Source organism: Falco biarmicus, chromosome 9 (genome assembly GCF_023638135.1).
Source record: "Falco biarmicus isolate bFalBia1 chromosome 9, bFalBia1.pri, whole genome shotgun sequence".
Taxonomy (NCBI): Eukaryota; Metazoa; Chordata; class Aves; order Falconiformes; family Falconidae; genus Falco; species Falco biarmicus.
Window position 1 is genome coordinate 8,883,132 of NC_079296.1, and position 27,331 is coordinate 8,910,462.

Genomic DNA, 27,331 nt, shown 5'->3' on the forward strand with positions numbered 1-27,331 from the left:
TCCTCATGCACCAGGATCCCACTGGCCTTCTCGGCCACGAGGGCACACTGCTGGCCCACGGGCAACATGCTGCACCGGCGCTCCCGGGTCCTTCCCCGCAGAGCTGCCCCCCAGCAGACCAGCCCCAGGCTGTGCTGGGGTGTGGGGCTGCCCCTCCCCAGGGGCAGGACCCTGCACTTGCCTTCGCTGAACCGCATTAGGTTCCCTGCGCCGACCCTCCAGCCTGTCCGGGTCTGGCTGAACGGCAGCGCAGCCTCGGGGGGACCAGCCGCTCCTCCCAGTTCTGTTTCATCAGCGAACTTGCCGAGGCCGCGCGCTGTCCCTTCACCCAGGTCACTGATGAATGAGCCGAACAGGACAGGACCCAGCACTGACCGCTGGGAACCCCGCGAGCTGCAGGCCTCCAGCCAGGCTCTGCGCCGCCGCTCACAGCCCTCCGAGCTCTGCCCTTCAGCCAGCTCTCAGCCCGCCTCGCTGCCGCTCACCTAACCCACTGCCCGAGCTTACCTGTGAGGGCGTTATGGGACAGAGCACCAAAAGCCTCCCAAGGTCAAGGTAGACAACATCCACTGGCAGCCAGCTCTGCTGTACCAGAGACATGTGCTTCCCCCCTAGGCTATGGCAAAGCCCAAGCCTGGAGTCAAGCTCTGAACCAGGGATGGTGATGACACTCAGCTAGTAACACAGAAGTTGGGACTGCAGCACCTCTTCTGAAGATCATTATGGTAACCCTTGTATTAGAAGAATATCTATCCTTAAAAGCAGATATTTTTAACTCTGTGACACTGCCTTCCTTGGTATTTGCTCCTGTGTGACAAAGCACAAGGAAAACATGCCAGCTGGTTTTTCCTTCCCTACACTGCAATGGTAGAACTGGTAGCCTCAGAGTTGAAACGCTTGTCAGCATTTTATAACTGTAATTTGCAGTATGATTTTTGTCTGTACTACAGCAATCTGTCACTCAAGAGGACAGCACAGTCCATCCATTTCTCAGTCTCTTCCTGAAGGCCAGTTTTGAGCCAGAGAGGATGCTAAAGCCTGGACTGTATTAAAAGAGCTCAAGAACTCTTTGTATCACCAGCTGCGCCCCATCTTTCCTGGAAGACATATCTGTGTAGGATACCAGTATCATAGAACCACAGAATGGTTTGGGTTGGAAGGGGCCTTAAAGATCATCTAGTTCCACCTCCCCTTCCATGGGCAGGGACACCTTCCACTACACCAGGTTAATCCAAGCTCCATCCAACCTGGCCCTGAACACTTCCAGGGATGGGGCATCCCCCTGTGCCAGTGTCTCACCACCTTCATAGTAAAGATTTTCTTCCTTGTATCTAACCTAAATCCGACCTCTTTCAGTTTAAAGCCATTCCCCCTTGTCCTATCACTACAGGCCCTTGTAAGAAGTAGCTATGTAAACCTTCAATGACACAAACTTTGTACACCCAATGCAGTAACACAACTCACTTCAACAAGGGGAAGCAACATATAATACATTAAAAAGTTGATATAAACTGGGAAGGGTGATCAAGCCTGGGCATAGAGGGAAAGAAAGGACTTCAGTTTAATTGCAGCAAAGAGGAATTAAGATTGGCTACAGGCAGAACGTCCCACCTGGGGCTAGCAGGGAAAGCACTAGGAAAGACCTCACGTCTGAGAGGCTGAGGAACAGTCTGCACAGTAAATTCCTGAAGGACGCATTAGAAAAACAACGTTGAGGATGTTCTATCTATGAAGCAATTTAACTTTTTGGAGCCCACATGTACTCTTAAAATTCTTGCAAGCTCACAGCTATCAATGCCAGCCCAAATTTTTGTCAGGGATAATCACCAATTTAATCCAGTAATTTTTACCTTGCCCTTGTGCAAGGGGAAGGAGTTCTCTTGAGATGACTAGAAGGGGAAGTGCATTCAAACCTCAGTTCGAAGTCATGAACTCTAGTTTCAGGGGCAATCTGCAGCTACTCCTTATGAACAGACACTTGCTACCCTCACATACAGTCTGATGAATTCCAGTTAACTCAGGGCAGCACCCCGCAGCAGGCTGTGAGCCACTCTCTTGCACAGTCCTTCCAACACTTCTCACAGCAGGGCCCCTAACTCAGGCAGCTCCTCCAGGAAGACCCACTCCTGACCCCAGCACACACCACATTTACCTGACCACAGGGAAGCAGTTTTTCTTCCCTCACTAAAGCACAGCTGAAAACCACCTCCTCTGTGGGAGACAAGAAGGAGGCTACAGGCTTGCCTTCTGCTGCCACCGCGCAGGGCAGGAGAGTCACTGTCCCTTGGCTCAATTCCACGGCTGCTCCTGCCACAGCTGTGCTCTGCCAGCAGCCGCTGACTCCTGCTCCATGGGGTGCTCCTGACTGGGGGGAGGCAGGGGGCTCCAGCCTGGGTAGGGCTATGATGCTGATGACCACAGCTTGGATGTAGCCTCACTCCCACCTGTACTGCTGCTGGCCTCAGGCACAGCGGGGCTGCTGCTTGTCCTTGGTTCTGCCAGTTCCCATGTACCTTACTCCCCAATGTCCTGTCACAAAACCATTAAGGTCTCTGGAAATCCATTTTTTCCCAGTAAATACTGTCACTAGTCTGTCCCCTTCAAAGGACAACATGGAGAGACTTCTGCCTCCTTCCAGAAGAGATTCAGGTAGGACACACTCTCTTTAGTACCAGAACTTCCCACCCACTCTGGAAAAACTTCACACTATGACAATCTGTGAAGAGCTGCTCATTGGAGTGTGTGTGGGTGACATAGCATTAATCGCACAATATCCAACGACCGCTTTTTGCCCCTCCTGCAACCTGATACACAACAGGGTGGTCTGAAATACCTGGTAAATATCATCACCCATGAGATGGTAATACTAAATTTCAAAAATTATTTGCAAACAGGAAAAACGGGTTGCGACACAACAGAAAGGCCAACAGACACAAAATAAAACCAGGTTGCAATTAATTGGGATCAGTCTTGGGATTTTTTAGGATCTGGCCTAGGAGCTCTCAATCTTTGGGGCTGGCCACAGCAAGCGTGAATGTATTATGAAAGCTGCTCCCATTTATGATAGAATTTAAGGCATGAGTGAAGGACGCTGTCAGGTGCTGCTGGGCAAAGGATGGACTGGGCTTACAAACTGGATTTGTGTGCTGGGCTCCCAAATAGTGGAGTCCGCTGAAGAGTTGTGTAGGAGTAACCTGCTGGTAGCAGGAGCACAGGGATCTGCTTTTGAGAAACAGCACAAAATCCAGCTTTGCCTCTTGAACAGAATTACGTATACCCAAAAGCATGAGATGGAGACAGAAAGAATGGGATCTACCAGAAAACAGCCACTAGTAATCTTCCAACCTCCAGCGAATGTCACTGAATTGCCATAGTAACAAACTGCAACACCGCTAGGAATGAAAGCAAGCGGAGCATTTGAACTGGCTTGTTTTATGGAACTGTTTTTCCATGTTGTCTTCCTGCACATCGCAGAATAACTGGCTGGTGGCAGGCTAACAGTCTAACAGAGTAAACTTCATTCATTCATGGCTAGTACTACCTGTGAGCACTACCTGCCTTTAAACTACAACTTGTTTGCCGTGGTCCTCAAAAAACCTGCTACCAGGGCAAAAGAACAGAGCAAACCACACTATCAGCAAGCTCCTCTGAACTCAGCCAACCTCACTGACACACTGGAGTAGAATTCAAGGCTCCCAAAACATCTTCTTCCTAATTCCTCCCACTTTTAACAGAATTTTATTTAAAGATTCTAGAAATGGTAAGACTCTTCCCCACAATATTTATTAGCACGGCTCCATCAGGCTCACGACTTGCCCCCTGAGAAGAGGAACACCTATTAAGTCTCAAATAGCTAACCAGACATATGTGACATTAACACCAGATATACTTTTAAGAAACCCTCAGCTTTTAGCAGTTCTTCCCTTCCCATTTCTCTGTGCATTTGTTTTCTGCTGTCTTTCACAGGGCACAGAAATGCAATCCAACAGCATTACGGCTGTGCCCTGCAGACAGCGACTGGGCTGCAAGCCCAGAGACTTGCGCTTTCTTCCTTTGCCACTCGCCCGCCGGTTGCCTCTGGCAAGTCACTTTCTTTCTGTCCTGCTGCTTCCCTGCCTGCCTGCAGAATACCAAACTCCCCTGTAAAATGATCCGAGGCTCATCCAGGCAAAAGGCTTACAAGTGCTCTAGACTCGTAGCACTATTGACTGTATTAGTTAACATTTGGTATTTTGAAAACAGGTATTAGAAGGCCACTGGTATGCTGAAATTAGGCAAGTGCCATATTAACAGTTGCCAGAGCAACCTTAATTTTGTCCTAGGTTGGTCCAAAGAGGTAGAGAGACACTGTTAGAAAAAGCAGTAGTGAGCATGTAGACAAAAGCTTAGGTGCTTATGCACTCCCAGATCAATTAAGATTTCATGGGCAACCATAAAACTCACAGTCTGACTTCGAGCTCTTCAAGTCAGTTACGGTTATTTTGGAGATGTTCTTGTACAGAAGATTCCCTTTCCCACAGAAAAGAATAATACTAAAATCCAACAGCCTGAATATTACAAGCCCTGATCTGTAGCAGAATTACAGACCTGGAAACCACAAAGGCTACCACGCTCTGGAGACCAGGGCTATGCTGCTGGAGCCTCATACCCTACCTCCCGGGGCTGAGCCCAGCAACAAGCTGTCAGCACCGAGACCATCCTGGGTTTTCGTCCTAACGCAACCATACCTCCGAAGTATAGGCACTTCCATGTGTAGTGCTGATCCGACACTGGTGCCAGCCTACCTCTTACAACTACTGTCCACAAACTGTGACATGTGCACTGAATGTAACCCACTGAATGCAACCTGCTTCGTGACCCAGCACAATACCTGTTCACATCAGAGGTGATGCTTCCCACAGCCGGGTCTCTGGCATGCTGTCCCTGCTGGTGCAGGGCTTGTGGGCCCCTGCTTGCCAGTGGTTTTATTTAGCTATCTGTCAGGCTGCCAAGAATTTCCTGTGGTATGTGAGCAGCAGGAGGGAGACTGTTTTGCAAAGTATTTAACTCCCCTAAACATGACTGGAATTTCCATGGAGAATGATGGTGCAGATCTAGCCCAAACACCTTCTTCCCGAGGACTTCCAAAAGTCTGGAGCAAACCACAGAGGCATACAAGCACCTCAGAAAAGACTGCCAGACTCTTCTATAGGAACAGTCAGTGACCTAGATGTCAAACTGGCCACCCCTGCCTAGGAAAAAATATCTAACAGAAAGTTTTTTTCAGAACCTCTCTCTCCCCCTTCCTCCTCCCTGCCAGTCAAAGTTGGTAGCAGTTAGACAAGCCTTTTTATTAACACATTAGCACTGTGGGTTGCATTGTTTTCTTCTCTCTACATGTGGGAATTCTGGTCTTGGACCCTGAGCCAAGGCTACGAAAGTAGCTCCCAAAGCCATGCAACTATGTCCCCATGAGTACATCCTCTTCTCAATACCACAGATGTGTCCCTTCAAGAATGGGTAAAAAAAAAAAAAGGGGGGGGGGGGAGTCCCAGGGATACAATCTATAGACTAAAAACCCCAAATGCTGAAAATAACTAAGTACAACAGTTTTTCCTCAAGGGAGTCTTCAAAGTGTCTTCCCAGCTGGAAAGTCTAAACACCACTGTCTCCTCTTTAAGCGGGCAGCAAACTGGCCTCAGCTGCATCCCAGCTTGCCCCATGGCTCCCTTCTTCCCAGGAAAAAAAACGCCAGGCCAGCTCTTCCCGCAGCAGCCTCTTCTTGCCACAGCCCTTCAGCCCCGAAGGCAAGGACACGTTATGACACAGCTTTACGCGCCATGTCAGTAACCCATCCTCCCAACAGGCCAAGCATGACTTGCTCTCAGACCCAGTACGGCAAGATGCAGGCTTTGCCTCCCAAGAATAAACACGACTCACTGCTCTCAGGGCAAGCCTTGGGAGCACAACCCAGCGAACTGCCACCAAAGCTCGATTACTCCTGGGACCGAGCCAAGGCGCCCTCACTGTGCTCTGCAGAGGCAGCACCTGAGATGTTTCCTCACTTGACATACAAGGTTGCTTTCACCAGAACTTCTTAGGTGACCGCTGGGGCCATGAGTAACAGCCGTCTCCAAAAAGTCACCATGGAGAAAACTTGAACAGGTTTTGTAAACCTGCAGTTCTAGTTATTTGAAATAATGCCAAGGACTCACTGCTGGTCAAGGGAGCTCCTCATCCACGTCAGTTTAGCATGGATGCAACCTATGCCCCAGAGGGAACACATGAGAGAAAAAAGATCTTGCTGTATCCCTCAAACACTGAGAAATTTTGGAAGAAGGCAGCAAACCATGCCTGCAGAGACCGCGAATCTAGAGGTTCCCAATGAGATAGAAATAGCAGAGGAAGATCTGAACAATACAGATGTCTGTAATAGAAAGGGTGTAAACAGCCAAATCGGGTCACAGAGGAATAGCAGTGGAGCAGCAAGCAAAACAAAAATAGCAGGAAAGGAAAGATAAATAAAAAATTCCTAAAATATATGAGGAGCAAACAGACTGACAGGGAAACAAGAGAGCCATTGAGTGGAAAAAGGACAAGAGCCACGCAGAGGCAAGCAGGGTAGGCTGGGGATGTAATCCAGCCCCAGAGGGGACGGCATAGGGAGGAAAGAAGACAGCTGAACTATTTCATTGCAGCAGCAAGGAGGAGAAGGGGACGATGACTTTGTGAGGAAATTACAACCATCTGCAATTAGAAACAGCAGCACCAGCCCAGCAGTTTCACATTCACTCTGTAAGACAGGTGACATGCCTGGCTTGTTCTTCCACCGGGGTGGATGGCTGCCGTGGGTCCTTCTTACCCATCCCCTAGCTCACCACTCACTGCTTCACTGCTCCATTGCTTTGGTGATTTGGTCTTGCCTCCAGCTCTTTCAGCTAAATGAGACTATTTCGGTATAGCAATGAGTGTAGCAGGTAAAAAAGGGGTTCCTGCGCTAGGGAGGGGGCCAGATTTGTACAGCCCTGCATGAAGATGGAAGGAGTCCCTGCCTCTCCTGCTGCTCCCTGCTCCATCTCCATTGTCGCCACCACAGCTCCTCTGAAGCCTGGTGCAGAGAGCAGCTGCTTGTTGCTGTTCTCTCCCAGACTTCTTCTGCCTGTGACTTTCCATTCTCCCCCACTCCCCAAGATCCAGCCACCAGAGAAGAGGCAGTTACATCCACAGAAATCCTGTGGCTCAAACCTCATGGGGTTTGCCTACATAGCAGAGGCATGAACCCTCATCCCCTCTTACTCTTCATACCTCACTCTGCCCTGTCCTTCTCAGCCAAAAAACCTCCCATGACAGGTAAGAAGGAGAAGCTGACTTACAGAAAAAAGTATTTTTTTTGCACAAGGTGGTTCCCAAGCTCTGGCAAAGAGGATACTATGTCCAATACCCCAATAACAAGCCCCAATACCCGAATAACAAGCCCAGGATGCTCGCCGCCCAGCCCAGAACCCAGCAGGGTCCAGTGTCAAAATTCAGAGCAAGAGGGCGAGATGAGCCTGGGAAGACTCAGGATAAGTGAAACACCGACGGGCAGCAGAGCCTGGGAAGCAGTCTGCATCCGCTGCATGGAGGTGGTTACCACATGTCACTGGGTCAACGGAATGCGAAAGTGCCCAGCTGCAGAGCCTGTCTCCCCTCTAGTGAGCACCAGGAGTGGGTATACACCGTGTGATGGCTGGTTGCTACTGAGATGTTTTGGCTCAGGGCTGAGGATCTTCATCCCCCACCTGCAGTGAAGTCAGTCCTGCTTCCTTCTACAGACAGAAAGCCAAGGCTCCCCCAGGCTAACCACAACTTTTTACCTATCACAGAATGGCACTGAAGAAACAGCAGTTTCAAAAGGTGGCATGATTGTACTTCATTATTACTTTTCTTTTCTATTTATCTAACATTTTTATACCCATCCAGGCTAAGTTTGGTGCTTCCAAGCTGCCCTCTGTAAACCACCATGGTATGTAACTTACCTTTCCAACAGAAACCGTGGCTCTCACCTAAAATGATCACAGCAAAAACCAGGTTGGCAGAGACCTGAGGAGGTCTCTGGTCTGACCTCCTTCTCAAAGCAGGGTCTGCTCTGAGCTCAGATCTGGTTCCTCAGGACTTTATCCAGGCCGGCGTTGCAAACCTCCAAGGATGCAAAGCCCACCTCTCTGGACAACCTGCTCTACAGCACAGGGAAAGGCTTTTCCTCCAACACAGCCTCAACCTCTCTTGCACTTTGTGCCCTATATCTCTCATTCTCACGCCACTGCCAACTGTCCAGCTCTGTCCTCCCAACCACCCCCTCACAGGGGCCGTTGGTGCCACCAAGTCCCCCTGTGGCCACCTCACCCCCTGTTGCACAGGCCCCGCGCCTTGGCCTCCTTGCCCTGGCAGCCCAGGGGCCTGTGCTGAACCAGCAGGTTACTCAGTGTCCCTGATCAGGGCAGAGCTCCCCCCCCGCCGATTGTATGTTTAAGGTTTAAAAATTTTCCTGAGACTTATCATGCTAGAGAAGCCGCCAGCAGCCAGCGCCTTCCCTGCGGGGCTGAGGCAGCAGGGCGGGCGAGCCCTGCTCATGGCCGCCCTCCGTCTCCTCAGGCCCCCGCGCCCGCCCAGCCCGGGCACCGCGCTCCCCTCCCGGGGGCCGACGGGCGCCTCTCCCCGCCGAGGCCGCGCTGTGCGGCGGCTCCCGCCCGCCACCGCCGCCATCTCCGCGGCTCGGGCCGCCCTCTGCCGGCCGCGCCGCCGCCCGGCCCGCGGGGAAAGGCCCCGGCGGCTCCTCGGCCTCCTGCCCGGCTCGGCAGCCGCCCGCCACCCGCCGCCTCCCCGGCGCTTCGGCCACCCAGCCCCCGCCGGGGGGCGAGGGATGCCGGGGGGCTGCGGTGGGCAAGCTGGCCGTGCCCCCGAGGGGAGCACCCTGCGCCCCGCTGCTCGCACACGCCACAGGCCCCAGGCCCCCCTTACGCCCCCCCAGCGCCATGAGTACTTACTGCCTTGTGAGGCTCCTTCACCTGAGGCAGCTTCAGTGTCTGCAAAGAGAAAGAGCTGCACTTAGATCCGACGGCCGACTCTGCCCCGTGTCCGCTGCGCTTGGCTGTCCCCGGCGCCTCGCTCCCTCGCTCTCCTCCATCCGCAGCTCTTCTCCACCATGGCACCCCACCATCGCCTCCCCGCAGCACCTCGGCTGGACGGCAGCTGCCCGGAGCGGGCTGCGAAAGGCCTGAGGCCCTTGATGGCGGTGGGGCCCAACACGGCACCTCCGAGGCTTGAAGAGCCTCCACAAGCGGGGCTGGTTCCCCAAGCTGTCACAGGGGCCTGGCTCCCAAACAGGCCGGCTGGAAGGGCCGGCCCTGCCCCTGCACACCGGGAGCCCAAGCTGAGGAGCTGCAGGGACCCCCGAGGGCTTCGGAGAGGCACGGGGGGCATGGGTCGGCCCACCAGCGGGGCTGGGAGCAGCCGCCTCCCCGCTGTCCCCCTGCAGCTCTGCCCGGGCCAAGCCCCGGCCTCCAGCCCTCTGGCCTCCAGCTGCCCCGTGTCCCCCCGGCTGCAGGGGCACGGGCTGGGCCGACACGTCCCAGCAGCTGCCACGCCAAGGAGTTCCATGATTTCTACGGAAGGCTGGTTGAAATCCCTCATGTGCTTCATTCTTTGGGCAAGTGCCGCCAAGCCAGGAATGCATGCAGCGAACAGCATGCCCGGCTCTGCCTCCCATGGGAGAGGGCACAGCCTGCCCCGCTGCCGTGCCTCCCCTCCGCAGGGTGAGCAAAGCCTCTCCAAGAGATGGGTCATGAGAATCCCCCCTCCCCAGGGGGCTGTTCTATCCTGGTCTTCCTGAAGGCACACATGAAAAGATGGGAGAAAAAGCTCCCTCCGCTGTGACACGTGGGACCACAAGAAGCACACGGCAAAGATCATGTTCAAGCCCTAAATGACTGCAATGGGCAAAGCTGCAAGCTGGAAAATAAAACCCAGTGTTACAAGTCAAGGATCATAAATGATTAGGATTTCCAAGCCGTTTTGAAGTGTTTCATATTCATCCTAAATTGCATACACTGTATGTCACATTATCTAATAACATAACTACGTTTCAAAATATTCCGTATGTCTCTTGGAATCATGCTTGCATTGCTCTGAAAACCACAGCTGCAGAATGTCACAGCGTTTCTGAATTTAAAATTTGCAACCTTAAGTAATGAACACTGTTTGCATTTAATTTCCTTATTTCTTAAAAATAATAAAAACAAATGATTGTGGGTTTGTGAATTTGTATATTTCTACTTGATTAACCTGCCTGATTAGATCACTTTTCTAGGCAACAATATTAATTTGGCACAACTTCATAAACTGAGGGGCCAGATCAGAAACCCTCAGTATCATATGCAAAAGCTCGACAGTCAAAGCCCTGTATTTTTCCACAGCTGCTACTTGTTTGAATTACCACCTATCACTCAACGAAAAAGCTAGCTATGGCACAATGGAGTTCTGCAGAATGCTGTCCTGGTGTTCACAGACAACGGCATAAATAAACCATAAAAGATACGTACTATGCATGCACCAGGTCCTTTCTGTCATTTAAACAGCTTTAAAAAGTACTTTAGACAAACTTAACAAGAATCAAGCAACACACAAGTGTTTAAGGAGCAGCCATTTTTCCAAATTGTGTTAAGAAATGTTGTTACTCTTAGTCGTAAGACAGACTAAAGTCTTTAGGAATTTAAAATAATTTAAAAAAAGCCACCTAAAAATCCCCTAACAGCCCACTTGAAATCACCTTTGGGCTGAGACCAAGTAATTACAGCTTTAAAACAAAAGACCAATTTCTGAGAAAGTTGCAAAAGTAAGTCAGAGTAGGGAGGTCGGCAGGAAGGCTGGGAAATAGGCAAGTTAACTCCTTGCCTTTCTCAAGTAACTTTCTGCATCTCCTATAAAAATCTGCTGCAGACTGGGAAATGTACACAGTAAAAAAAATGGGTGCTTGGGATGGAGCACAGAGGGCAAAGGACCCCCCCCAAATCTTATGATTTTTCGGTAGCAGATAATCATACAAATGAAACCCAACTTTTTTCAGCTCAGAAACACCATCTCTCCTCAGGAATGGTTATTTTGTGATTAATTTTCAAGTTCTCACCTCAAAATCGTTTCACTCACAGCACTGCTCTGACTCAGACTCCAAAAATGTGCACTTTGGAAAAATGCATTTTTCCATATTCACAATTTGAACAAGTCATCTTCCTTTTCGTATTTTTGGAATCGAGCAGAACCCATTCTTGGAAAGTATTGATCAGAAACTTTAAAAGCTTTGAAATGTTTTTTAACAATTGGTTAAACTAGAAACTTCGCCTGAAGAAAACCCCTCTGCTCTAGTGCCTCCAGCATCTATTCCGATGATGGCAGCTCAGCCCCTTGGCTGGCACACCCCTGCGGGAAGGTAACAGAGAGCTGATCAGTTCAGAGGGAGGCGATGCAGCAACCAAATAATGTAAATAAATAATAAAGAAAAAAACAACTTGAGCAAAATCATCATTCAGCCCAGAAAAGCTTATCTGGAAACAGAGAACTTCCACCAATTATTAGGACAGAGGTGATATATCCTGTGAGGGTTAAACTTGAACCTTGCTATTTTCTTTCATTTGCTTTCTGAAGAATTCTCCTTTGGGTAAAATTCTCCCTTGCTTGGCCTCAGCCCAGAGGTTTTTAAATTTACTGTTTGAAAGTCTAATACAGCAATTTCAGCCATTTTTTTTGAGTTATCTAAAAGTGAAATAATTTTCCTGATGCATCAGCATGCAGATGTTTTGCTGCTCATGTTGCTCAAATACGACCCATCGTACAAAACAAAACTTTCTAGCTGACTAACTCCTGAAGGCAATCCAAACCTTTTAATGACTTGAAAAACCCCACACAGCTAAACAAAAAGCACTGTAAGCAAAACATTTTTAAGGCCTGGGTTGCATGTAGGCGAAGCGGTAACGTTTGTCAGCGCCGATCACTGGGACAGAGCCTTCCATCGCCACCAGGAATGTGCAGCCTTTCTGCTCCAGCTGAACTCCAGCAGCTCTGCAGGAGGAAGGAGCCACGATCCTGCAGGGCTGCACAACAGCTCACAAAAGAGCCTTTCAGCTCAGCAACATAACGTTTTTTGTTGGGTTTCTTTTTTATTTTATTTGTGCCTTTCAGGGAGGCGAAGGGGAAGGAACGCAACCTTTTCATTTCTTCCTTGATAAAACGTAGTGAGTAAATTTCTTACCTACGTTGCTGACTCTTTGCAGAACCCTTTATGTGGGGTTTTCCATGCCTGCCTCTTGGCTTTCAGAGCAAAACAGAGAGGGAGCTTGCCCCTGTGAGCCAGCACGTCTTGAACAAGACCTGCCTCAACCCTTCGCTCTTACAGATCTTTCCAGATCAACCGCTCCTTGAAATTCTCCAGCCAATGCTGAGCACCACAGGGAAAGCTCAAGAAACTAAGAAAATGCCCTGTTTTCCAATAAAAAACCACCCATTCCTGAAGGCACACAAGGAAAGAACACAGGTCACTTCCAACACAGCTTCTCTACCATGGAGATCTAGAGAGGAGGCAGGTGCAGTTATAAAAAGAACCATCTAGGAAATTTCTCCCAGAAATGATCATTATAAAGAAAAACATGACGTCGTCAATACGGAACTGAACACCTCAAAGGGTAAGAAGAAAAATTTAAGTTTTGCACAGGGCAAACCAAGCCGCTGACAAGTAAGGACCGGCTGCAAGAGTGGAGAGGGTGACTGACCTCCTACCCCCGCTGGCCTCAAGCCACAAGCCCCAGGCTCCCCAGCTCTAAACTGGCCACCAAGATGTACAAAAACCAGCTTAGAAATAACCCAGTTCAAAGCAAGGACAGCTCGAGTCCTCCAAACCTCCCACCCTGGGGACTGAGACAGCGTCACTGAATGTAACAGTGGGGCTGGCTGGACACATGGGTTTGTTCAGTTGTTCTGCCCCAAAGGTCCAGACCAGATCAACACAATTACTACCTGCCCTGCCGTGGGCAGAACCTGCTGCATCACCAGCTCTGTCGATCCACAGGACCAACCCATCAGCTAGCCAAGGACCATGAGTGACACAGGAACTGCACAGGAATGCAAAAAACGGGGCTGTTCAAAGGGAAGGAGCACATCCTCCAGCAGATCACAAATAGCAGGTGTTTCTGCTCGAATGCCCCAAAAGCCCTGGAAGAAACACCTGAAGAGAACAAAAAGGGGCCTGAGTTTGCTCTAGCTCTACTCTGACACTGAGCTGTTGAGTTTACCCAGGATCAGCCAGACCTTCAGAGAAAGGCAGATGCAATGTGACTGATGGGTGGCCCAGAGCTTGGCGACACCACGGCTGATGCTCAGGCAAAGAGGGAATGCCAGGTCCTGCCACTGACATACGGCTCCTTCCTCACCCAGCCAAAAAGGAATGGCTTAAAAGATTCAGGATCTGAGTTTCTGGCAGCTGATAATTGTGCGTAATACGCCAAGGGAGCTCAATTTTCAGTACTTTGAGAACAAGCAGACCTAGGAGAGCTGGCCTGCCAGTGCCTTGGGGTTTTATCTGATACACGGACTGAAGATACACAGGGAGAACATACAAGTCCAGGATCACATCCTCGGTGTACGTGTAACCACCAAGTTATCTCACATTTCTTATGACAGTGCAGTACCAGCCACTCCTCTATGAAACCTCAGATACACGTGGCAATAAAAGCATCTTTCACAAAAATGTCTTTCAGTCCTAAGTGCTATTTCCAGCGTTGTTACTGGTACGGTTCCACGTACAGCTCTCACTGGATAACAGCACACAGGGCTTTCCCTCCATATAATCCTTTCTTCTTTTTTCCTGACTGTACATGACATGCACATTCAATGGCACGTTATTTCTCTGCAGAGAGGTACACCTCCTGACTGCTTTAACCCCCAGCTCAGGTTCTGTTTCTGAGGGAATCGCATTTAGAGCTGCATCAAGTTTTCAGTTTGATTTCTTGCTGAAGAGTGTACATGAATAAATATGTCACTTTGATTTTTACTGTCTTAAGGTAATTCAAATGCACTTTAAATATTACTACTACATGCACCTATTTACAGCAACATAAAACATTCTCTGTTTCATGTAGACAAACTGTTCTTCTCCACCACTGATGTGAAAATTACTTAAAAATTTCCACATTCAAAATTTTGAAATTTCCATCTTCTACAGCTACACTAAAAAGGCTTTGGAAGCAAAAGTCATGAGTTCATGACAAAACTACGGATATCAACTGTGCAGGAGTAAGTTGATGCATCCAGACCATTTAATATATAGCTTCATTCCATGATCAAAATGTAAGTAAATGTATAAATGTATAAATACAAATCAACTGGATCACACACAAGGACGTGTCCTCATACTAATATAGCTCTTAAAATTCCAGCTGAATTAAGGATCCCATAGTGCTTGGGGATGAAAAGTAAAATAAAAGCAATCTTTGTCCCAAACCTAAATACTGCAATTATTATTGCAAAATTATTGCAACGCTGTGATGCAACAGTAAAGCATTCTGCATGTCAGCAAATAACTGCTGCTGACTATTATTTTAGGGATTCTTTTTTTTCTTAAACTGGAGGGTGAAACTACTTTGTAATTACATTTAAAGAACTTTTAGGAACTTTGTTGGCATTTAGAAAGGAACACCAGCATTGAAAAACAATTCTGCATGTATCTAAGGATACAGAAGAAGCTCTGTGATGTTCAACAGCACACGGGAAATATGCAACTTTGCAATTAAACAATGTATTATGAGACTGTGAAAAACTCTGACGAGTTAAGGACGCACTTGTTCACTTTTTAGCTCTGCATTTGCTGAATTCTGAGAGTTGACACATTTGAAATTTAATATTGTATTAGCCTTCATTATTCCCGGATTTTCAAACTTTTCCCTGGGAGCTTCCTTTACGTTCCTTTAGACATTCCAGCCAATCGTTCCATTGACGACCATGCATGCAGATACTGCTGGTTGCAACTGACGAGCTAAAGCTGAGGCTCCGACAAGCCCAACGCACAGACTTCAGCACTCAGCTCAGGCGAAAGAAAATAAAACCACTCAAAGGCTCATCAGCTAGTTTCAAGTCCCTGTTGTTCTGTTATTTCAGATATGTATTTCTCCAAATAATACAAGCTATGCTAAGTACAGAACACGGAGCAAAACTTCCACATTTCTCCAATTAAGCAACATCACACCAGCCACTCTTACAGAAAATTCAAATGAAGTCACCCCTCAGCACAAGATATGTCACACAAACTATACATTTAGGAAGTGACCTCAGTTGACAGCAAGGGTAGAGGGGTGAGTTCAAGCATCATTTTGATTTTAACATAAAAATACATCAGTCTAGCAATGCCAGTGTCTGACTTTATATGCTCCCATCCTGACTTAATGGGGATGGACTAAAACACCCAGCTGGGCAGGAGGTAGAGCACCTCAGGGAGATGCCTACCCCTGTGGTGCTGGCATGGGGTATCTGCCGCGAGAAATGGTTTGATTTGCAGCTCTCCCAAGACACAGCGATGCCCCCAGACAGCCCTGTGCAGTAAATACTGCACTGAACGCAAGAGCTGCTCCTGACCTCAGAAGAAATATTGCTGGAGCAGAGCCACAAAGCTCAGGCAGCCCCAAAGTTTACCCCACGAATGGGCCGATCGAAAGAAGCATTACCGATGAAGAGAAAAGCAGCAGAGACTCTTGAAGACCTTCCTGAAAACAGTCCCTGAACCTGAATGTTACCCCAGGATTCCCCAAGATTTGAGCAGGAGTGAGATACCTCTGTGTGCTCGCACATGGGTCTGGAAACAGTTGTAATACTTGTATTTCTTCCCACATATTCCACATTCGTAAGACCCTGAAAAACAAGACAGAAAAGTATACGTCACCATCTTAGATCAGGAAAAACAGCCTTGCCACATACTTATCCATAAACTGGGGACAAAAGAATGCAGTTTGCAGCAAAGTAATTTTTGGAAGGTTCATGGAGATAAATGCAGGAAATCACTATCCCAGACTCAATTCTTTTTTCAGCCTTATTTAAGATTCCTTGGCATATTACCCTGAACTTACGTTTTCAGTATATCTTTTTAACTTTGCTAACATGAAAGGGCCACTCTCAAAATAGCCTGACTTATAACTGTATAATAACGACTAATATTTCCTATGGACAGAAATAACCTTGAATTACTTTTCAGTAAGTTCTTAGTATATGGGAAAAAAAGCTTTTTCAACTGAAAAAAGAAGGCAATCTGTTATCTTGAGGCAAGGAGTTTTCAAAATTTCTCAAGAAATGCACAATGTACAAATTTCTCAAGAAACCCACAGAGATTTGGTAAATATTCACCCAGAGGAAACCAAATAGATACAAATAGAACTTTTGACCTTTTTAAGGAAAAGCACATGACCACAGTAGTCTCTCTTCTCAATTTGCGTCTCTAATTCCAGAAAACACACATCTGCAAACAGTCATTTGAAATGAAACCAGAGAAACAAGAGCTGGGAGAATCATTTGTAATGATGAAATTATGCAATGAATTTAGCCTCTTATGTTTATTGGAGAAGCAGACAGAAATTTCCTTAGATTTGTTACTTAAGTTGATTCAACCTTTTTTCCCCCACTCCAACTTGGTGAACAGGCTATGAACTCACCTTTCAAGCTCTCACTTGTAAAATGCATTGCAGTTCTTAGCTGTTCACCAGCAGCTAAATAACTGCAGTCCTATCTGTGCTCTTCGGTAGGGTGAGAGCAGCACTTACTGGAAGGGGAAGTGGGAGAAAGAAGGGCTGGATATTATTCTGTGTGAACACAGCATTTCACTTCTATTAACGCTTCCTCACGCAACCGTGAAACAATCTCTTCCTGACCATGCAAAGCAGCAGAACTCAGGGATAAGCCACAAACAAGAACACAACATTCATATGCACATCCAAATACATATTCCAAAACATCATTTTACAGTGATACTCACCCAGTGCTACTCCAAGTGTGCTCTTTCCGGGAACAAAACCAACCAATTTTTTGAACACAACATACCCAGGTTATTTTTTTCCCTTTCCCATGCCCTATTGCTTACAGCTTGGGAAGAAAACAGCTCTCCTTCCAGCGCATAACAGTGCTGAATTCCCTGTCTGTCACTGTTAGCATCACTTGGGACTGCCTTTTGAGCTTGGGATGCTACTTTGTCATTGATGCTGAAAGAGGCAATTCGCTACAGTCCAAAACACAGGAGTACACATCTGAAAAAATACTCTAAAATACTGATATTGTAGTCAGTTGACTATGTCTGATCTGCTCCACAGACTTTTAATTATCATAGCTAGCTGTATTTTATATATATATATACACATACATGGGACAGTCATCAGCCGTGGTCACTCCACACAGGCTTTGCTAAGTAAAATCCTGGATATCAGCAAGTCGGCATCATCTGCCAGCCCTCATTTTCCATGCTCAAGGACTAATTATATTCATCACCAACTGCCAAAATTCTTTCCTGAAAACTATTCCAGCTGGAGCACCAAAAGCAGCACCACCAGAAGATGAGCGCACTCACCATCCCACCAGTGAGCACCCTACCAACCAGTAACCCTGTGCAACAGCTGCAGTTCAGCCGTACCAACAGCAAAACGTGACTGATGCCCACTCATCCCCCGAAACAGTGCTGTGCACACATGGAGCACAGGGAAAAACATAAAAAACGTGAGCAGATCTAGGTTGAATTTTCTTCCCCATTTTTCTTACAGTTCCCCCTTCCTCTGGAGACAGTCTATGGCACAAGCGGCACATAAATGCATTTGGTTGTGCAGAAATTCTTCAAGAAGAGTATAACCTGTACAATTAACAGTGTAACGCCTTCCCTCTTCCAATACAAAACGGAACTGGTGCTGCAGCCCTCAGGCAAGGGGCTGTGCCTGGAAAGCAAGGGCAGGAGCTGAAGGCAGGAGAGCGATTGTCACATCCCATGGCCAGTGCTTTCATGTGGATGTCCTGAAGCACGGGATATCTGCCAGGAGAAACTGATGTCCTGAAGCCCCCAAGTCTCAAGTGCAACCTGGGAAAGCCTGGAGTCATCTTCTTCGATGATGGTACCTCTACCCACCTCCTACACACAGACAGTAGAGCACTGCCCCAGGAGGACCGTGAGTTTGTGGAGGGTGTGAGGGGGGTGCATTATAGATCTGAAGTCCTGCACGCACTGAGGGACAACTCAACAGCCACAACTGTGTACTCAGTACACCACAGTTTGGGGGGGCAATGGCACAGATCCTCATATTAGAGAAAGGAGGGATGACTTGCCACAATAAATGTGTTACTAGAGTGGAAGAAAGATGAAGTGGAAAATAAAAAAGACATCGCTATGTGTTAAGACCTTACAAAGAACATGCCTGTGTTGCCTCGAACACTGCCACTGTGGTCATGGTTTATCTTGGGACTTTGTCCACATCTGGATGTGTCATGCAGGTTAAAGCTGTTTGTAGCAGGAGGGGAGATGGGGAAGGTTTTTGGTTAGTTGGTGCATTCAGTTTTGCCAGGCTTTTCCTGAGCCTCATAGCTGGAATTTGGGCAAGACACCCATTGCATCCAGAGCTTTCCCTTGCTCCCTGATCCCTGGTTAGACTTCCACACCCTTCCATCACATACCGGACGTGTATCTCAATGCATGGTCAAAAATCCAGGTCCCTGAATATCGATTTCGTGTATATCCAACGGGAGAGCCACGTTCCACTGCTTTTCCATCTAAATTGTGCAAAAAGAAATCAGAGAAAAGCCCTTAAAGTGGATGCATTTCCAAAGAATAATGATGGCTGAAGCCTATTAAAAATTTCTAAGACCCATCTGTCCCTGTGGCTTGCTAACAAGATGTCAGAGGTCACACAGTTTCTTAAGGCTTCTGCAGCACTATTTTACTTGGTGTAACTAGGGAGAATCCAAAGTGATCTTGAATTACATGTGCTGCTCAGCAACGTTGCAACAGCAGCATCACGGCAAGAATCAAGCATGTGCATGTAAGACTGACAGTCTCAAAGCAGAAGGATTCACTCTTCACTTTGTCTCAGAAACATTTCTGATTTAATGCATTACTTGAAAAATCCTCTGCAAAATGTTTCCTGTAAAGCACGGGCCAGACTGAGAGCTTAAATAGTCTTGTATAAAACTCCTCCTGATCGACTCACAGATAACTCAGTCCTCCAAAACACATATACTGACCTGACAGAATTCCAAACATTAGAAAACGATTCACATCAGCCAAACAGTCTCTCCTCTTTTCTCTTGATTTACAACACAAGTGCCATTCTCTCTTCCTCTCTTTCCTAGAACTTCTCTGCCTTCCTGCCCCCACACCCCTGCCCTGCGAAACGCTGATGTGGTGGAGCTCTTCAAATGCCCCTGGCCCAAGGCCAGCACATGAAACTAGTAAGAAAAAAAAGAAGAAACAAAGAGGAAATATTGCATCTCTAAGCTGTGCAGGGCAAGAAATGCACCACCTGTGAGGCAGGGAGACCCAGCGGTACCGCGGGGAGTACAGGTTGGTGGATGGGGGGGAGAGCCGGATCCGCAGCGGCAGTACCGGTCTGTTGCTGACTGGACCCAGCCTTAGAGCCAACCTCTCCGTTGGCTTTCTTTGCCTGGGATGCTCGAGGGGGTACCCCACGGGGCTTGCAAGACTTCTGTGGAAAAGCAGATGAAAGGGAAATGGTCCAAACCCACAAACACCAGCACCCGCTCTTCAGCTGGGGGACTGCAGCCACTGTCACCACCCATCCCGCCTCACTGCATCCTCTTCCAGCTACCGCAGCGTTTGGGCTGCTCCAAACAGATGGAAACAGAGCGTGGAGTAGTCCAAAGTGCAAGGAGAGAAACATGAACATGCAACCAAACAGGAGGCCTAATTTGATGAAAACACTACAAGTGAATAGCAGCAACTCAGCTGGGAAACCCTGTTATAAATTGCTGCAAGTAACAACTAAAAATATAAATATAGCACACTCCTGCAGGAGATGTGTGACTCAGAAAAGAAACATAAATCTTCTAATGCGTATTTCAGCCAAGTCCCGAAGCTGAGCCCCCTGGAAAGCTGTCTGTCACTTGGAGCCATGTATGCCCTGAAGCCTTCAGCAAGCACTGTGGCCCTGGCTCAAGGCAACACATCCCCCATTTAACTGACCAGCACCTGTGCCCTATGAAACGAGACAATCTCACAGTCTGCATTTCCACACGAAGGAGAAGAATTCTACTCCGGATTCACCATTTCAACCTGCATCATGAATTATTATAACCTTTTTCAACACCTCTGATCTCAGCTTCCTTGATGAAGGCAAATAAAATCCTACCAAAGCCTCGCCTTTCTGCACGGCCAAGGTGATTAAGAGACAGGGCTACCAGATCACATCACGAGAAAGCTTTCAGGAAGGAAAAACTCCAGGAGGTACCGGTGAGCAGCAGCAGAGAGCACAACACCTTTGCTCCAGAGGGAGGAGGCATCAGCATCCTCAGCTGTTCGCAATCTTTGGCTGTTCCAGAGCAGCAGCCGAAATCGCCAGCGAAGCAGCAGGCACGGGATGGTTCTTGTTTAAGTTACACAGATGTCTGCAGTGATGGAAACAGTGCCTGTCCGTGGTTTCTGCAGGGGGGACGGAGGGGACCAGAAGAATTGACTGGCAGCCAGTTCAAGAAACCACAAGGAACTGATATCTGGGCACCACGGTTGGTCCACACGGAGTACAGTATTCGGTTGACAAACAGAACAGTTATTCAGAGGCATCTCCCCAACAAACGCGAGTTATGTGAATGGGGGATAAAAGGGGGCGCTTAGAGGGCTCTTTTCACAAAAGAATCGGCCACCAACTGCCAATCACCTCAGGACCAAGTTGCCTTTAAAGAAACCCAGCGCACATCTATAAAATAACAAATACGATGCACATTTCATTGGAAAAGGCCCTTCCAGATAGAAGCTCTCCAGTTTACTTTTGACGGCTTTCAGCCACCGCTTGCTACCTAGTAAATAACTCTGCCCCTCTCCCCACAGCACCTATATGTTGAACCATGTCCTCCCTCACCCCTGCCTGTCCCCAGTGCTCTCCATAGGTACAACCTGTTGGTACCTGCTAACAATCCAGGTCAGCCGCCAGCAAAAGCCCACTCCCCACTTTGCACAACAACACGGTCAGCTTTAGCTAGAAACCACTGTTTTCAAGGGAGCTCACGCACACAGCAGCTGCTGCTCCCAGCCAGAAGCCCTGGGGAGAAGGGGGCCTTACATGGCAGACACCCAGTCTGCAGATGCTTACATCAAGGGCTGGTGACCATTGGCTGAAGAAGCTCCTACTGCTTCCCATCAGTGGTCAAATCTCCACCTTTCCCTCCCAGGGCATCAGGTACATCTCTGCATATCAGGGTTGCCCACGATCGACCTCTCAAGAAGCGTAGGGGCACAAAAACTCTGAATATACACAGAGTATTTCCTCTAAATTCTAAGATCTTTAAAGTCAGAAACAGTTACAGACTTCTTCGGCTTTCCCTAGATGTTCTGAGCCTGCAGAAACAGCAGTGACCTCCCACCCTGCTGTTCTTAGTGACTGTCCTACTGGGGAAAGAACAGGAAGGACAATGATGCTCTCACCAGCTCATGACACCTCCAGGGTTGCCTTCCAACAGCACGGACAATGATCAAGCAAAAACCAGGAGAAAATCTAACACCAATACCTCTTATCTCTCTCCCTGCAAGACAAACCAACCCCAACAGCAACACTGGGCAGCTCAAATTAGCTTTCTCCTGGGTTCCTTGAAGGAAACACGGTCCAGCTCTTCTTTCTTCTTTTTATCAGCATCTGCCTTTGGCTCTCAGAGTCACTGGCGGGGACCTGCTCCATGTCGGAGCCAACAGAAGAGTCCCTTTAGCCCCCGGAGCAGGAGAAGGCAGTCTGATGCTCACAGAAAAAAAAAAAAGCAAGCTTCATCTCGTCACCACGTGAGTTGGGGTGGGGATAGGAAGTACTGTTTTGGAAGTGGCACACCACAGCCAGCCAAAAGTCAAAATTATGCCCACAATGTTACCAGCGATCAGAAAAACAAACAAACAGCAACCTGTAAAACCTGTTTTTGAGCTAAATCTAATTATTTACAGAAAGCATCCACTTTCCTCAAAGCAACTTACCTCAAAACATCTCCACCGTTTCTCAGGCTTTCCTCCTGATTGCCTCATCTACACCCAACGTACCTACCACCAGCTCTGGGGTCACCATGAATTGTGCACCTGACTGATGGGCAACTCATTCAACACATCAAACGAAGATAACGAGCTTTTTCTGACAGTTACCCTCATCTTGGTTGAGTCTTTAGGGGTAACCAGATGCAAACGGATAGCAAAAGTCAAAGAAAGTCAATAATCCCTAAGACTGCTGTGCACCTTGGCTCTGGTCCCTCCAGCAGAGCTGAGCTTCCAGGAACAGCTCTCCAGAGCCTCCTTCCTCTCCCCACACCACAGACTCAGGGAACCGACTGATGTGGGGTGTTATCCCACAGCTTACCGAGTGTCTGCTGGTTGCGGACCCCACCTATGACCACGCAGATCTCCGCCGGCACATCTCCCGGCCCATCTTTTATGTTCTTCTTGGAATCTTTGGTGTCATCCTGCCAGATCACCTCTTCGATATAGTCATCTGGTACTTCTGTTTTCACTTTCACCTCAGTCATCATTCCAGCCTCTTCACTGGGTGAGGACTGAGATGTCACCGAGTCGGAGCCCTCCGCCTTTGGGCTGCGCGGGCTCCTCTTCACACACTCCCTGAATGGGGGGAGAAGAGGAGAAAACATGAATCTTCATTGTCAAGCGCTCGCTTTCTCATCACTAGGACCTAATTAAAGGTACTTTTGCTTAATGCAGTTTATTTAAAATAAGTATGGGTAGGCACGTGTCTGTCATATATGACAAGTAATTAAAATTTAACCAGACAAAAGTAATAAAGCCATTTGCTAGTACTGAAAATAACCTTCATCATCACAAATAAACAGACTGGATCACTCAACATGAGCACAAAATTTCCCCTGGATCCTAGCAGGCCAGGAGCGTAACTCCAGCAGTCCTGACAACAAGTATTATGCCAAGACTAGTCCATACATTCAAAGGAAAAGCCATACACTCCTGGCATTTTTAATTTGGAGCTATCTCCACCCTTCCGTACTCCTCCACGTGTTAATCTACCATCACATCCTCTACTATAACCCTCCAAGGCAATCTAACATCCCATGGTACTAGTATGGCCTTATTCGACATATATGGTGATGATGGAAAGGGACCATCTGTAGCATAATGGTATTTAGGGAGACTAATACATTATGGACAGATACAAGTATCAAAGATGACAAAGAAAGCACGATGGATGGGGAAAGGCAGAGGGAAGAAAGGAAAGCTCCAGTGTTATTTAGAAACTGATCAAGGAAACAGTAGGTATTTCCATCTTGTAAAGAGAAAGCTGGAAATTCATGGGAGAAATCAATCTAAATTAATAATTATTCAAAACCTCTTAAGAAAAGGAAGGGAACTAGACACCTCAAAGCTGTAAACCAACATCAACACGTGCTATGGTGGCAAAAGGCAGAGTTTGAGCACAACAGATGAGGACCAGGTAATAAGCCACTGTAGCTCCTTTTCCAAACACATCATCCCACCACTCCTTAGGGGCTCCCTGTTTTTAATACTGGTTATTAAGAAATTCCAACATGCAATGCAAAGATAAAATAATTGCTGGTTCAGTCTGTGCAGGAATCAGAAGAACTAAATACATAATAGCTTAAGATGACCCAGAAACAGACATTTTAGAGATTATGACATATTTAGACTCATGTAAATACCGGGAACAGCTAAAGTGTTTGAAAACATTTTAAGCAGAAGTAATAGGCAAAATAAAGTGAAAACCAGGCTGAACTTACGGATAAGCATCATTAGACCATGCAATAGCTAAAGTGAAGAAAATCCCATTGCTTGGAACATCACACAAAGTCAGAACAAAGCATGACTTAAAATGTTAGAAAACTAACACATGCAATGGTTTCTGATACTGGTTATGGAGCTGGTAAAGAAATCAAAATGCAACTGCAGGCAAAAGTGCCCAGTGGGTAATCCTGGGAGGATGGAGATGAGAGGAGCAGACAAACGAAGAGAACAATCTTCTGCAGTAATTACTGCACAGCCTCCTACATGGACACATAGTTGCTGTTTCAAAATGGGTCAGTCACATCGTATCACCAGATATTTTATTATTCATCCCTTCATTCTCATTATGGAATGAAATGTACAATTAATAGTCTCTAAACAGAGAAAATTAGCCTTGACCTGCCTCCCTACTCATTCCCATCCTCCTCACACATACTCCCCCCTGCCATGATCCCAAAACTGTACAAGGCTTTTACAAGTAGGAAAGATGAATTAAGACAGAGAAAATGTGGTTGAAAAGTGAACAATCTTAATGGTAATATTATTGGATGTCCAAAAGATCCATCAATCTCACCCAATAGTGCTGTGGCTCAGCACCCATTCTAAAGCCAAGGGAAAGGCAGTAGCCAGGAGTGCAAGTACAGAACGTCAGCAATCAGGAAAAGGTGGGATTAATAGCAAATCAATCAAACCAAGGTGGTGTGGAATGCAAAACACTGATAAAGGCAGCAAAAGCAATGGGAGTATGGAGGTGGGGGGAACATCTCTCCCTTGGTGGGGACTGTGGAGCAGGATCAAAATCAAAGCAGTACAATTCCCACCGGTAGGCAGAAAGCTGAAAGCAGCTAGCAAAAGCCAGCTTTGAACCTGAAGTGAAGGCAAAATGCCCGTTATAGACAGTACAGCAACCTGTACTTGCCTGGACAAAACAGAAAAATCAATGCAGGAGCCAAGTGATGTGGAATTAAAAGCTAATATAACTATCAGTGAGGCTAAGGATATGGCTTTCTGAGGAGATTTTATAAGACTAAGAATACAAGAGACCTTCTGATGGCACTCAGCTTTGCATCACGTCACCTTCAGACATGAAACAAATCTGCAGTACACGATGCAAAGGGCCACGTGCTACAAGGCAAAACGCTGTCCTTGCTGTGTACTGCTCCTGGGTGGACTTATTTCCACAGGGCTCCTGAAGTGGTTGATGTGGAATAGGTTTATTAATGCTCCGGAATTAAACTTTAACATCACAGTTGACAAAAAGTATGGGTGACCCATGAAGGGGTGGAGAGCAACGACTATGAAAGGGACACCAGCACCAGTGGATCCATCACTTCATACGCTGGCTCTGCCCAAGAGGAGCAGTTGCATATAGTCAGACACATCCAGGAACGTGGATGCACCCACGGCGCTCAGCCATGATGCCAGCAGGCAGGACGCTGCAGCCACACAGAGCCACACTCTGACCCAAAGGACCAATGCAATTTTGGGATACACGTGCCTGAGATCAAACAAGGAGGTAATTTTTTCCCTGTATGAAGCTGTGGTGAAGCCATTCCCAGCATGCTGAAGACAGATTGAGCACCTTCATTTTTAAAAGGTGATTAGAAAAGCTGGAGACTCAAAAAAAAAAAAAGGCTCGAAAAAGAGGCAACAAAATGGTTCAGGACTGGGAAAAACATGCTTTATGACTTTGCAAGACCGAACAACCTCAATCCGTTTCTCATGCCAAAAGGAAGACAGAGATGATTTGATTGCAGCCTATTATCGTCTTCATGGGGAGAAAATACTGTCTTTCCTTAATTTGGCAGGGAAGAGCAGAGTACGAGCTTATCGCTGGAAGCTGGAACCAGTTGAAATGAGGCATAAAATACTAGCACGGATGGTGGTCCACTGGAACATCCATGTTCCAAAGGATGTGCTCAGGGAGAACAAATCCCTCCAAGTCTTCAAACCCAGAGTATCCGTATCTGGCTGGCCCTGGGTTACAGAGCTCAGTACAGATGGGCACTGGCCTGACTGGTGGCCTGAAGCTGCAGGAATATATAAATTATTAGATCAGAGCAATGGACCCTCAAAAACTTTGCTCTTCACACACAATGACTTTCTGGATCCACCTCTGCCAAGAAAGTAACTTACCAGCTGGGCCGTCTGCTCCTGGGTGGCACCTAAACCTGCAAATATTAACTGACAGCAATACTATTCCTCTGATATTGCCCCATATGTTACAAGCCTGAGCAGGTACTTGCTGTACAGAAGGACACCAGCCCCACGTATTTTAGCAACTGTCTTCTGCATGACTTCATAGTACAGAAGCCCTGAAAGAAGCCTCTCAGGAAAAAAAAAAACAAACAGCAAAACTATAAAAAAACACAGCACACCTGGATTATTACAACAACCTTAGAACAATTTTATGACAGACAGAGACTTCTCTGTCTTTGGACGCTTTCTAGGAGAGAGGAAGGCAGCAGCCAGCAGGTATACCCAGGTCACAGAACGGGTACAGACTACCCACCACGTGTGTCAGGGAGGGGAACCCACAACACTCCCCATCGAGCCCCCCGGCATCGCACGCAAGGTCAGCCACCGCGGCAACCCAGCAGGGAGATCTGCACAGACCCGCGTCCCACTCACATCCCAGGGAAAGAGCTCCAAGGTGGGGAAAAAGGAAAAAATTACCAGCATCCAGCTTGTTTTTTCAGATGATACGTACCTATAAAAATACATCTATGTAAACCCGTGTGTTTGTATACCGACACACAGGTATATACACATGTATACATATGAGAAGGGCTGATACTTGCGTCTGAGGCGGCATCCCCTTGTCGCACCAGCTCATGCCCTCCTGCCACGGCAGCCCCAGGACACATTCTCTGCTGACACCCTGAGGTGCCGGCATTTTATTGCATGAGCTAGATCTTGTTTCACAGCACCGAGGGCCCCAGCGTCTGGGCTGTGCAAGCTGAAATGCAAGAATCACCATCCTGGAATGCAAGCTTTGCTGTTGACCTGCACCAGGCTGGAATCAGTCCCATGCCACCTGAGAGCAGTTTTAGCTACCTTCTTCATGGCTGCTGCTGTTTTACCTAAGAAAGAGCTGTGTTCTCACATTGCTCTTATTATTTAGTATCTCACAGAGATTTTCTAGCCACTGGCTGATGTTAAGCTTCAGCCGAACTTCAGCGGGAAACTCCCTCCAGCTCAATGTCCAGAGGAACACTATGGCTTTGCAGAATACCTTAAAATAAACATAATCAGAGCAACACAGTCCCAGCCCTCCGTCTCCTCTGGATGTGCTACACAGGGGACCATAACTCTCTGACTGCTTCACATGATGCACGAGGAGCA

The 27,331-nt window shown here is 47.5% G+C and overlaps 1 protein-coding gene across 18 annotated transcripts in view; it reads right to left on the reverse strand.

Annotated features, from left to right (window-relative positions):
- The window catches only part of ZNF618 (zinc finger protein 618), a 162,180-nt gene that overhangs the window by 56,071 nt on the left and 78,778 nt on the right, over positions 1-27,331 (reverse strand). For 12 of the 18 annotated variants that reach the window (XM_056350971.1, XM_056350957.1, XM_056350960.1 and 9 more), the window contains exons 3-6: positions 22,581-22,837; positions 18,694-18,789; positions 15,829-15,906; positions 9,006-9,044 (exon numbers count right to left, since the gene is read on the reverse strand). In XM_056350971.1, the coding sequence (XP_056206946.1) occupies positions 9,006-9,044; positions 15,829-15,906; positions 18,694-18,789; positions 22,581-22,837 (470 nt within the window). The remainder of the gene's footprint in view (positions 1-9,005; positions 9,045-15,828; positions 15,907-18,693; positions 18,790-22,580; positions 22,838-27,331) is intronic. The other 6 variants (XM_056350974.1, XM_056350962.1, XM_056350968.1 and 3 more) reach the window with 3 other exon arrangements.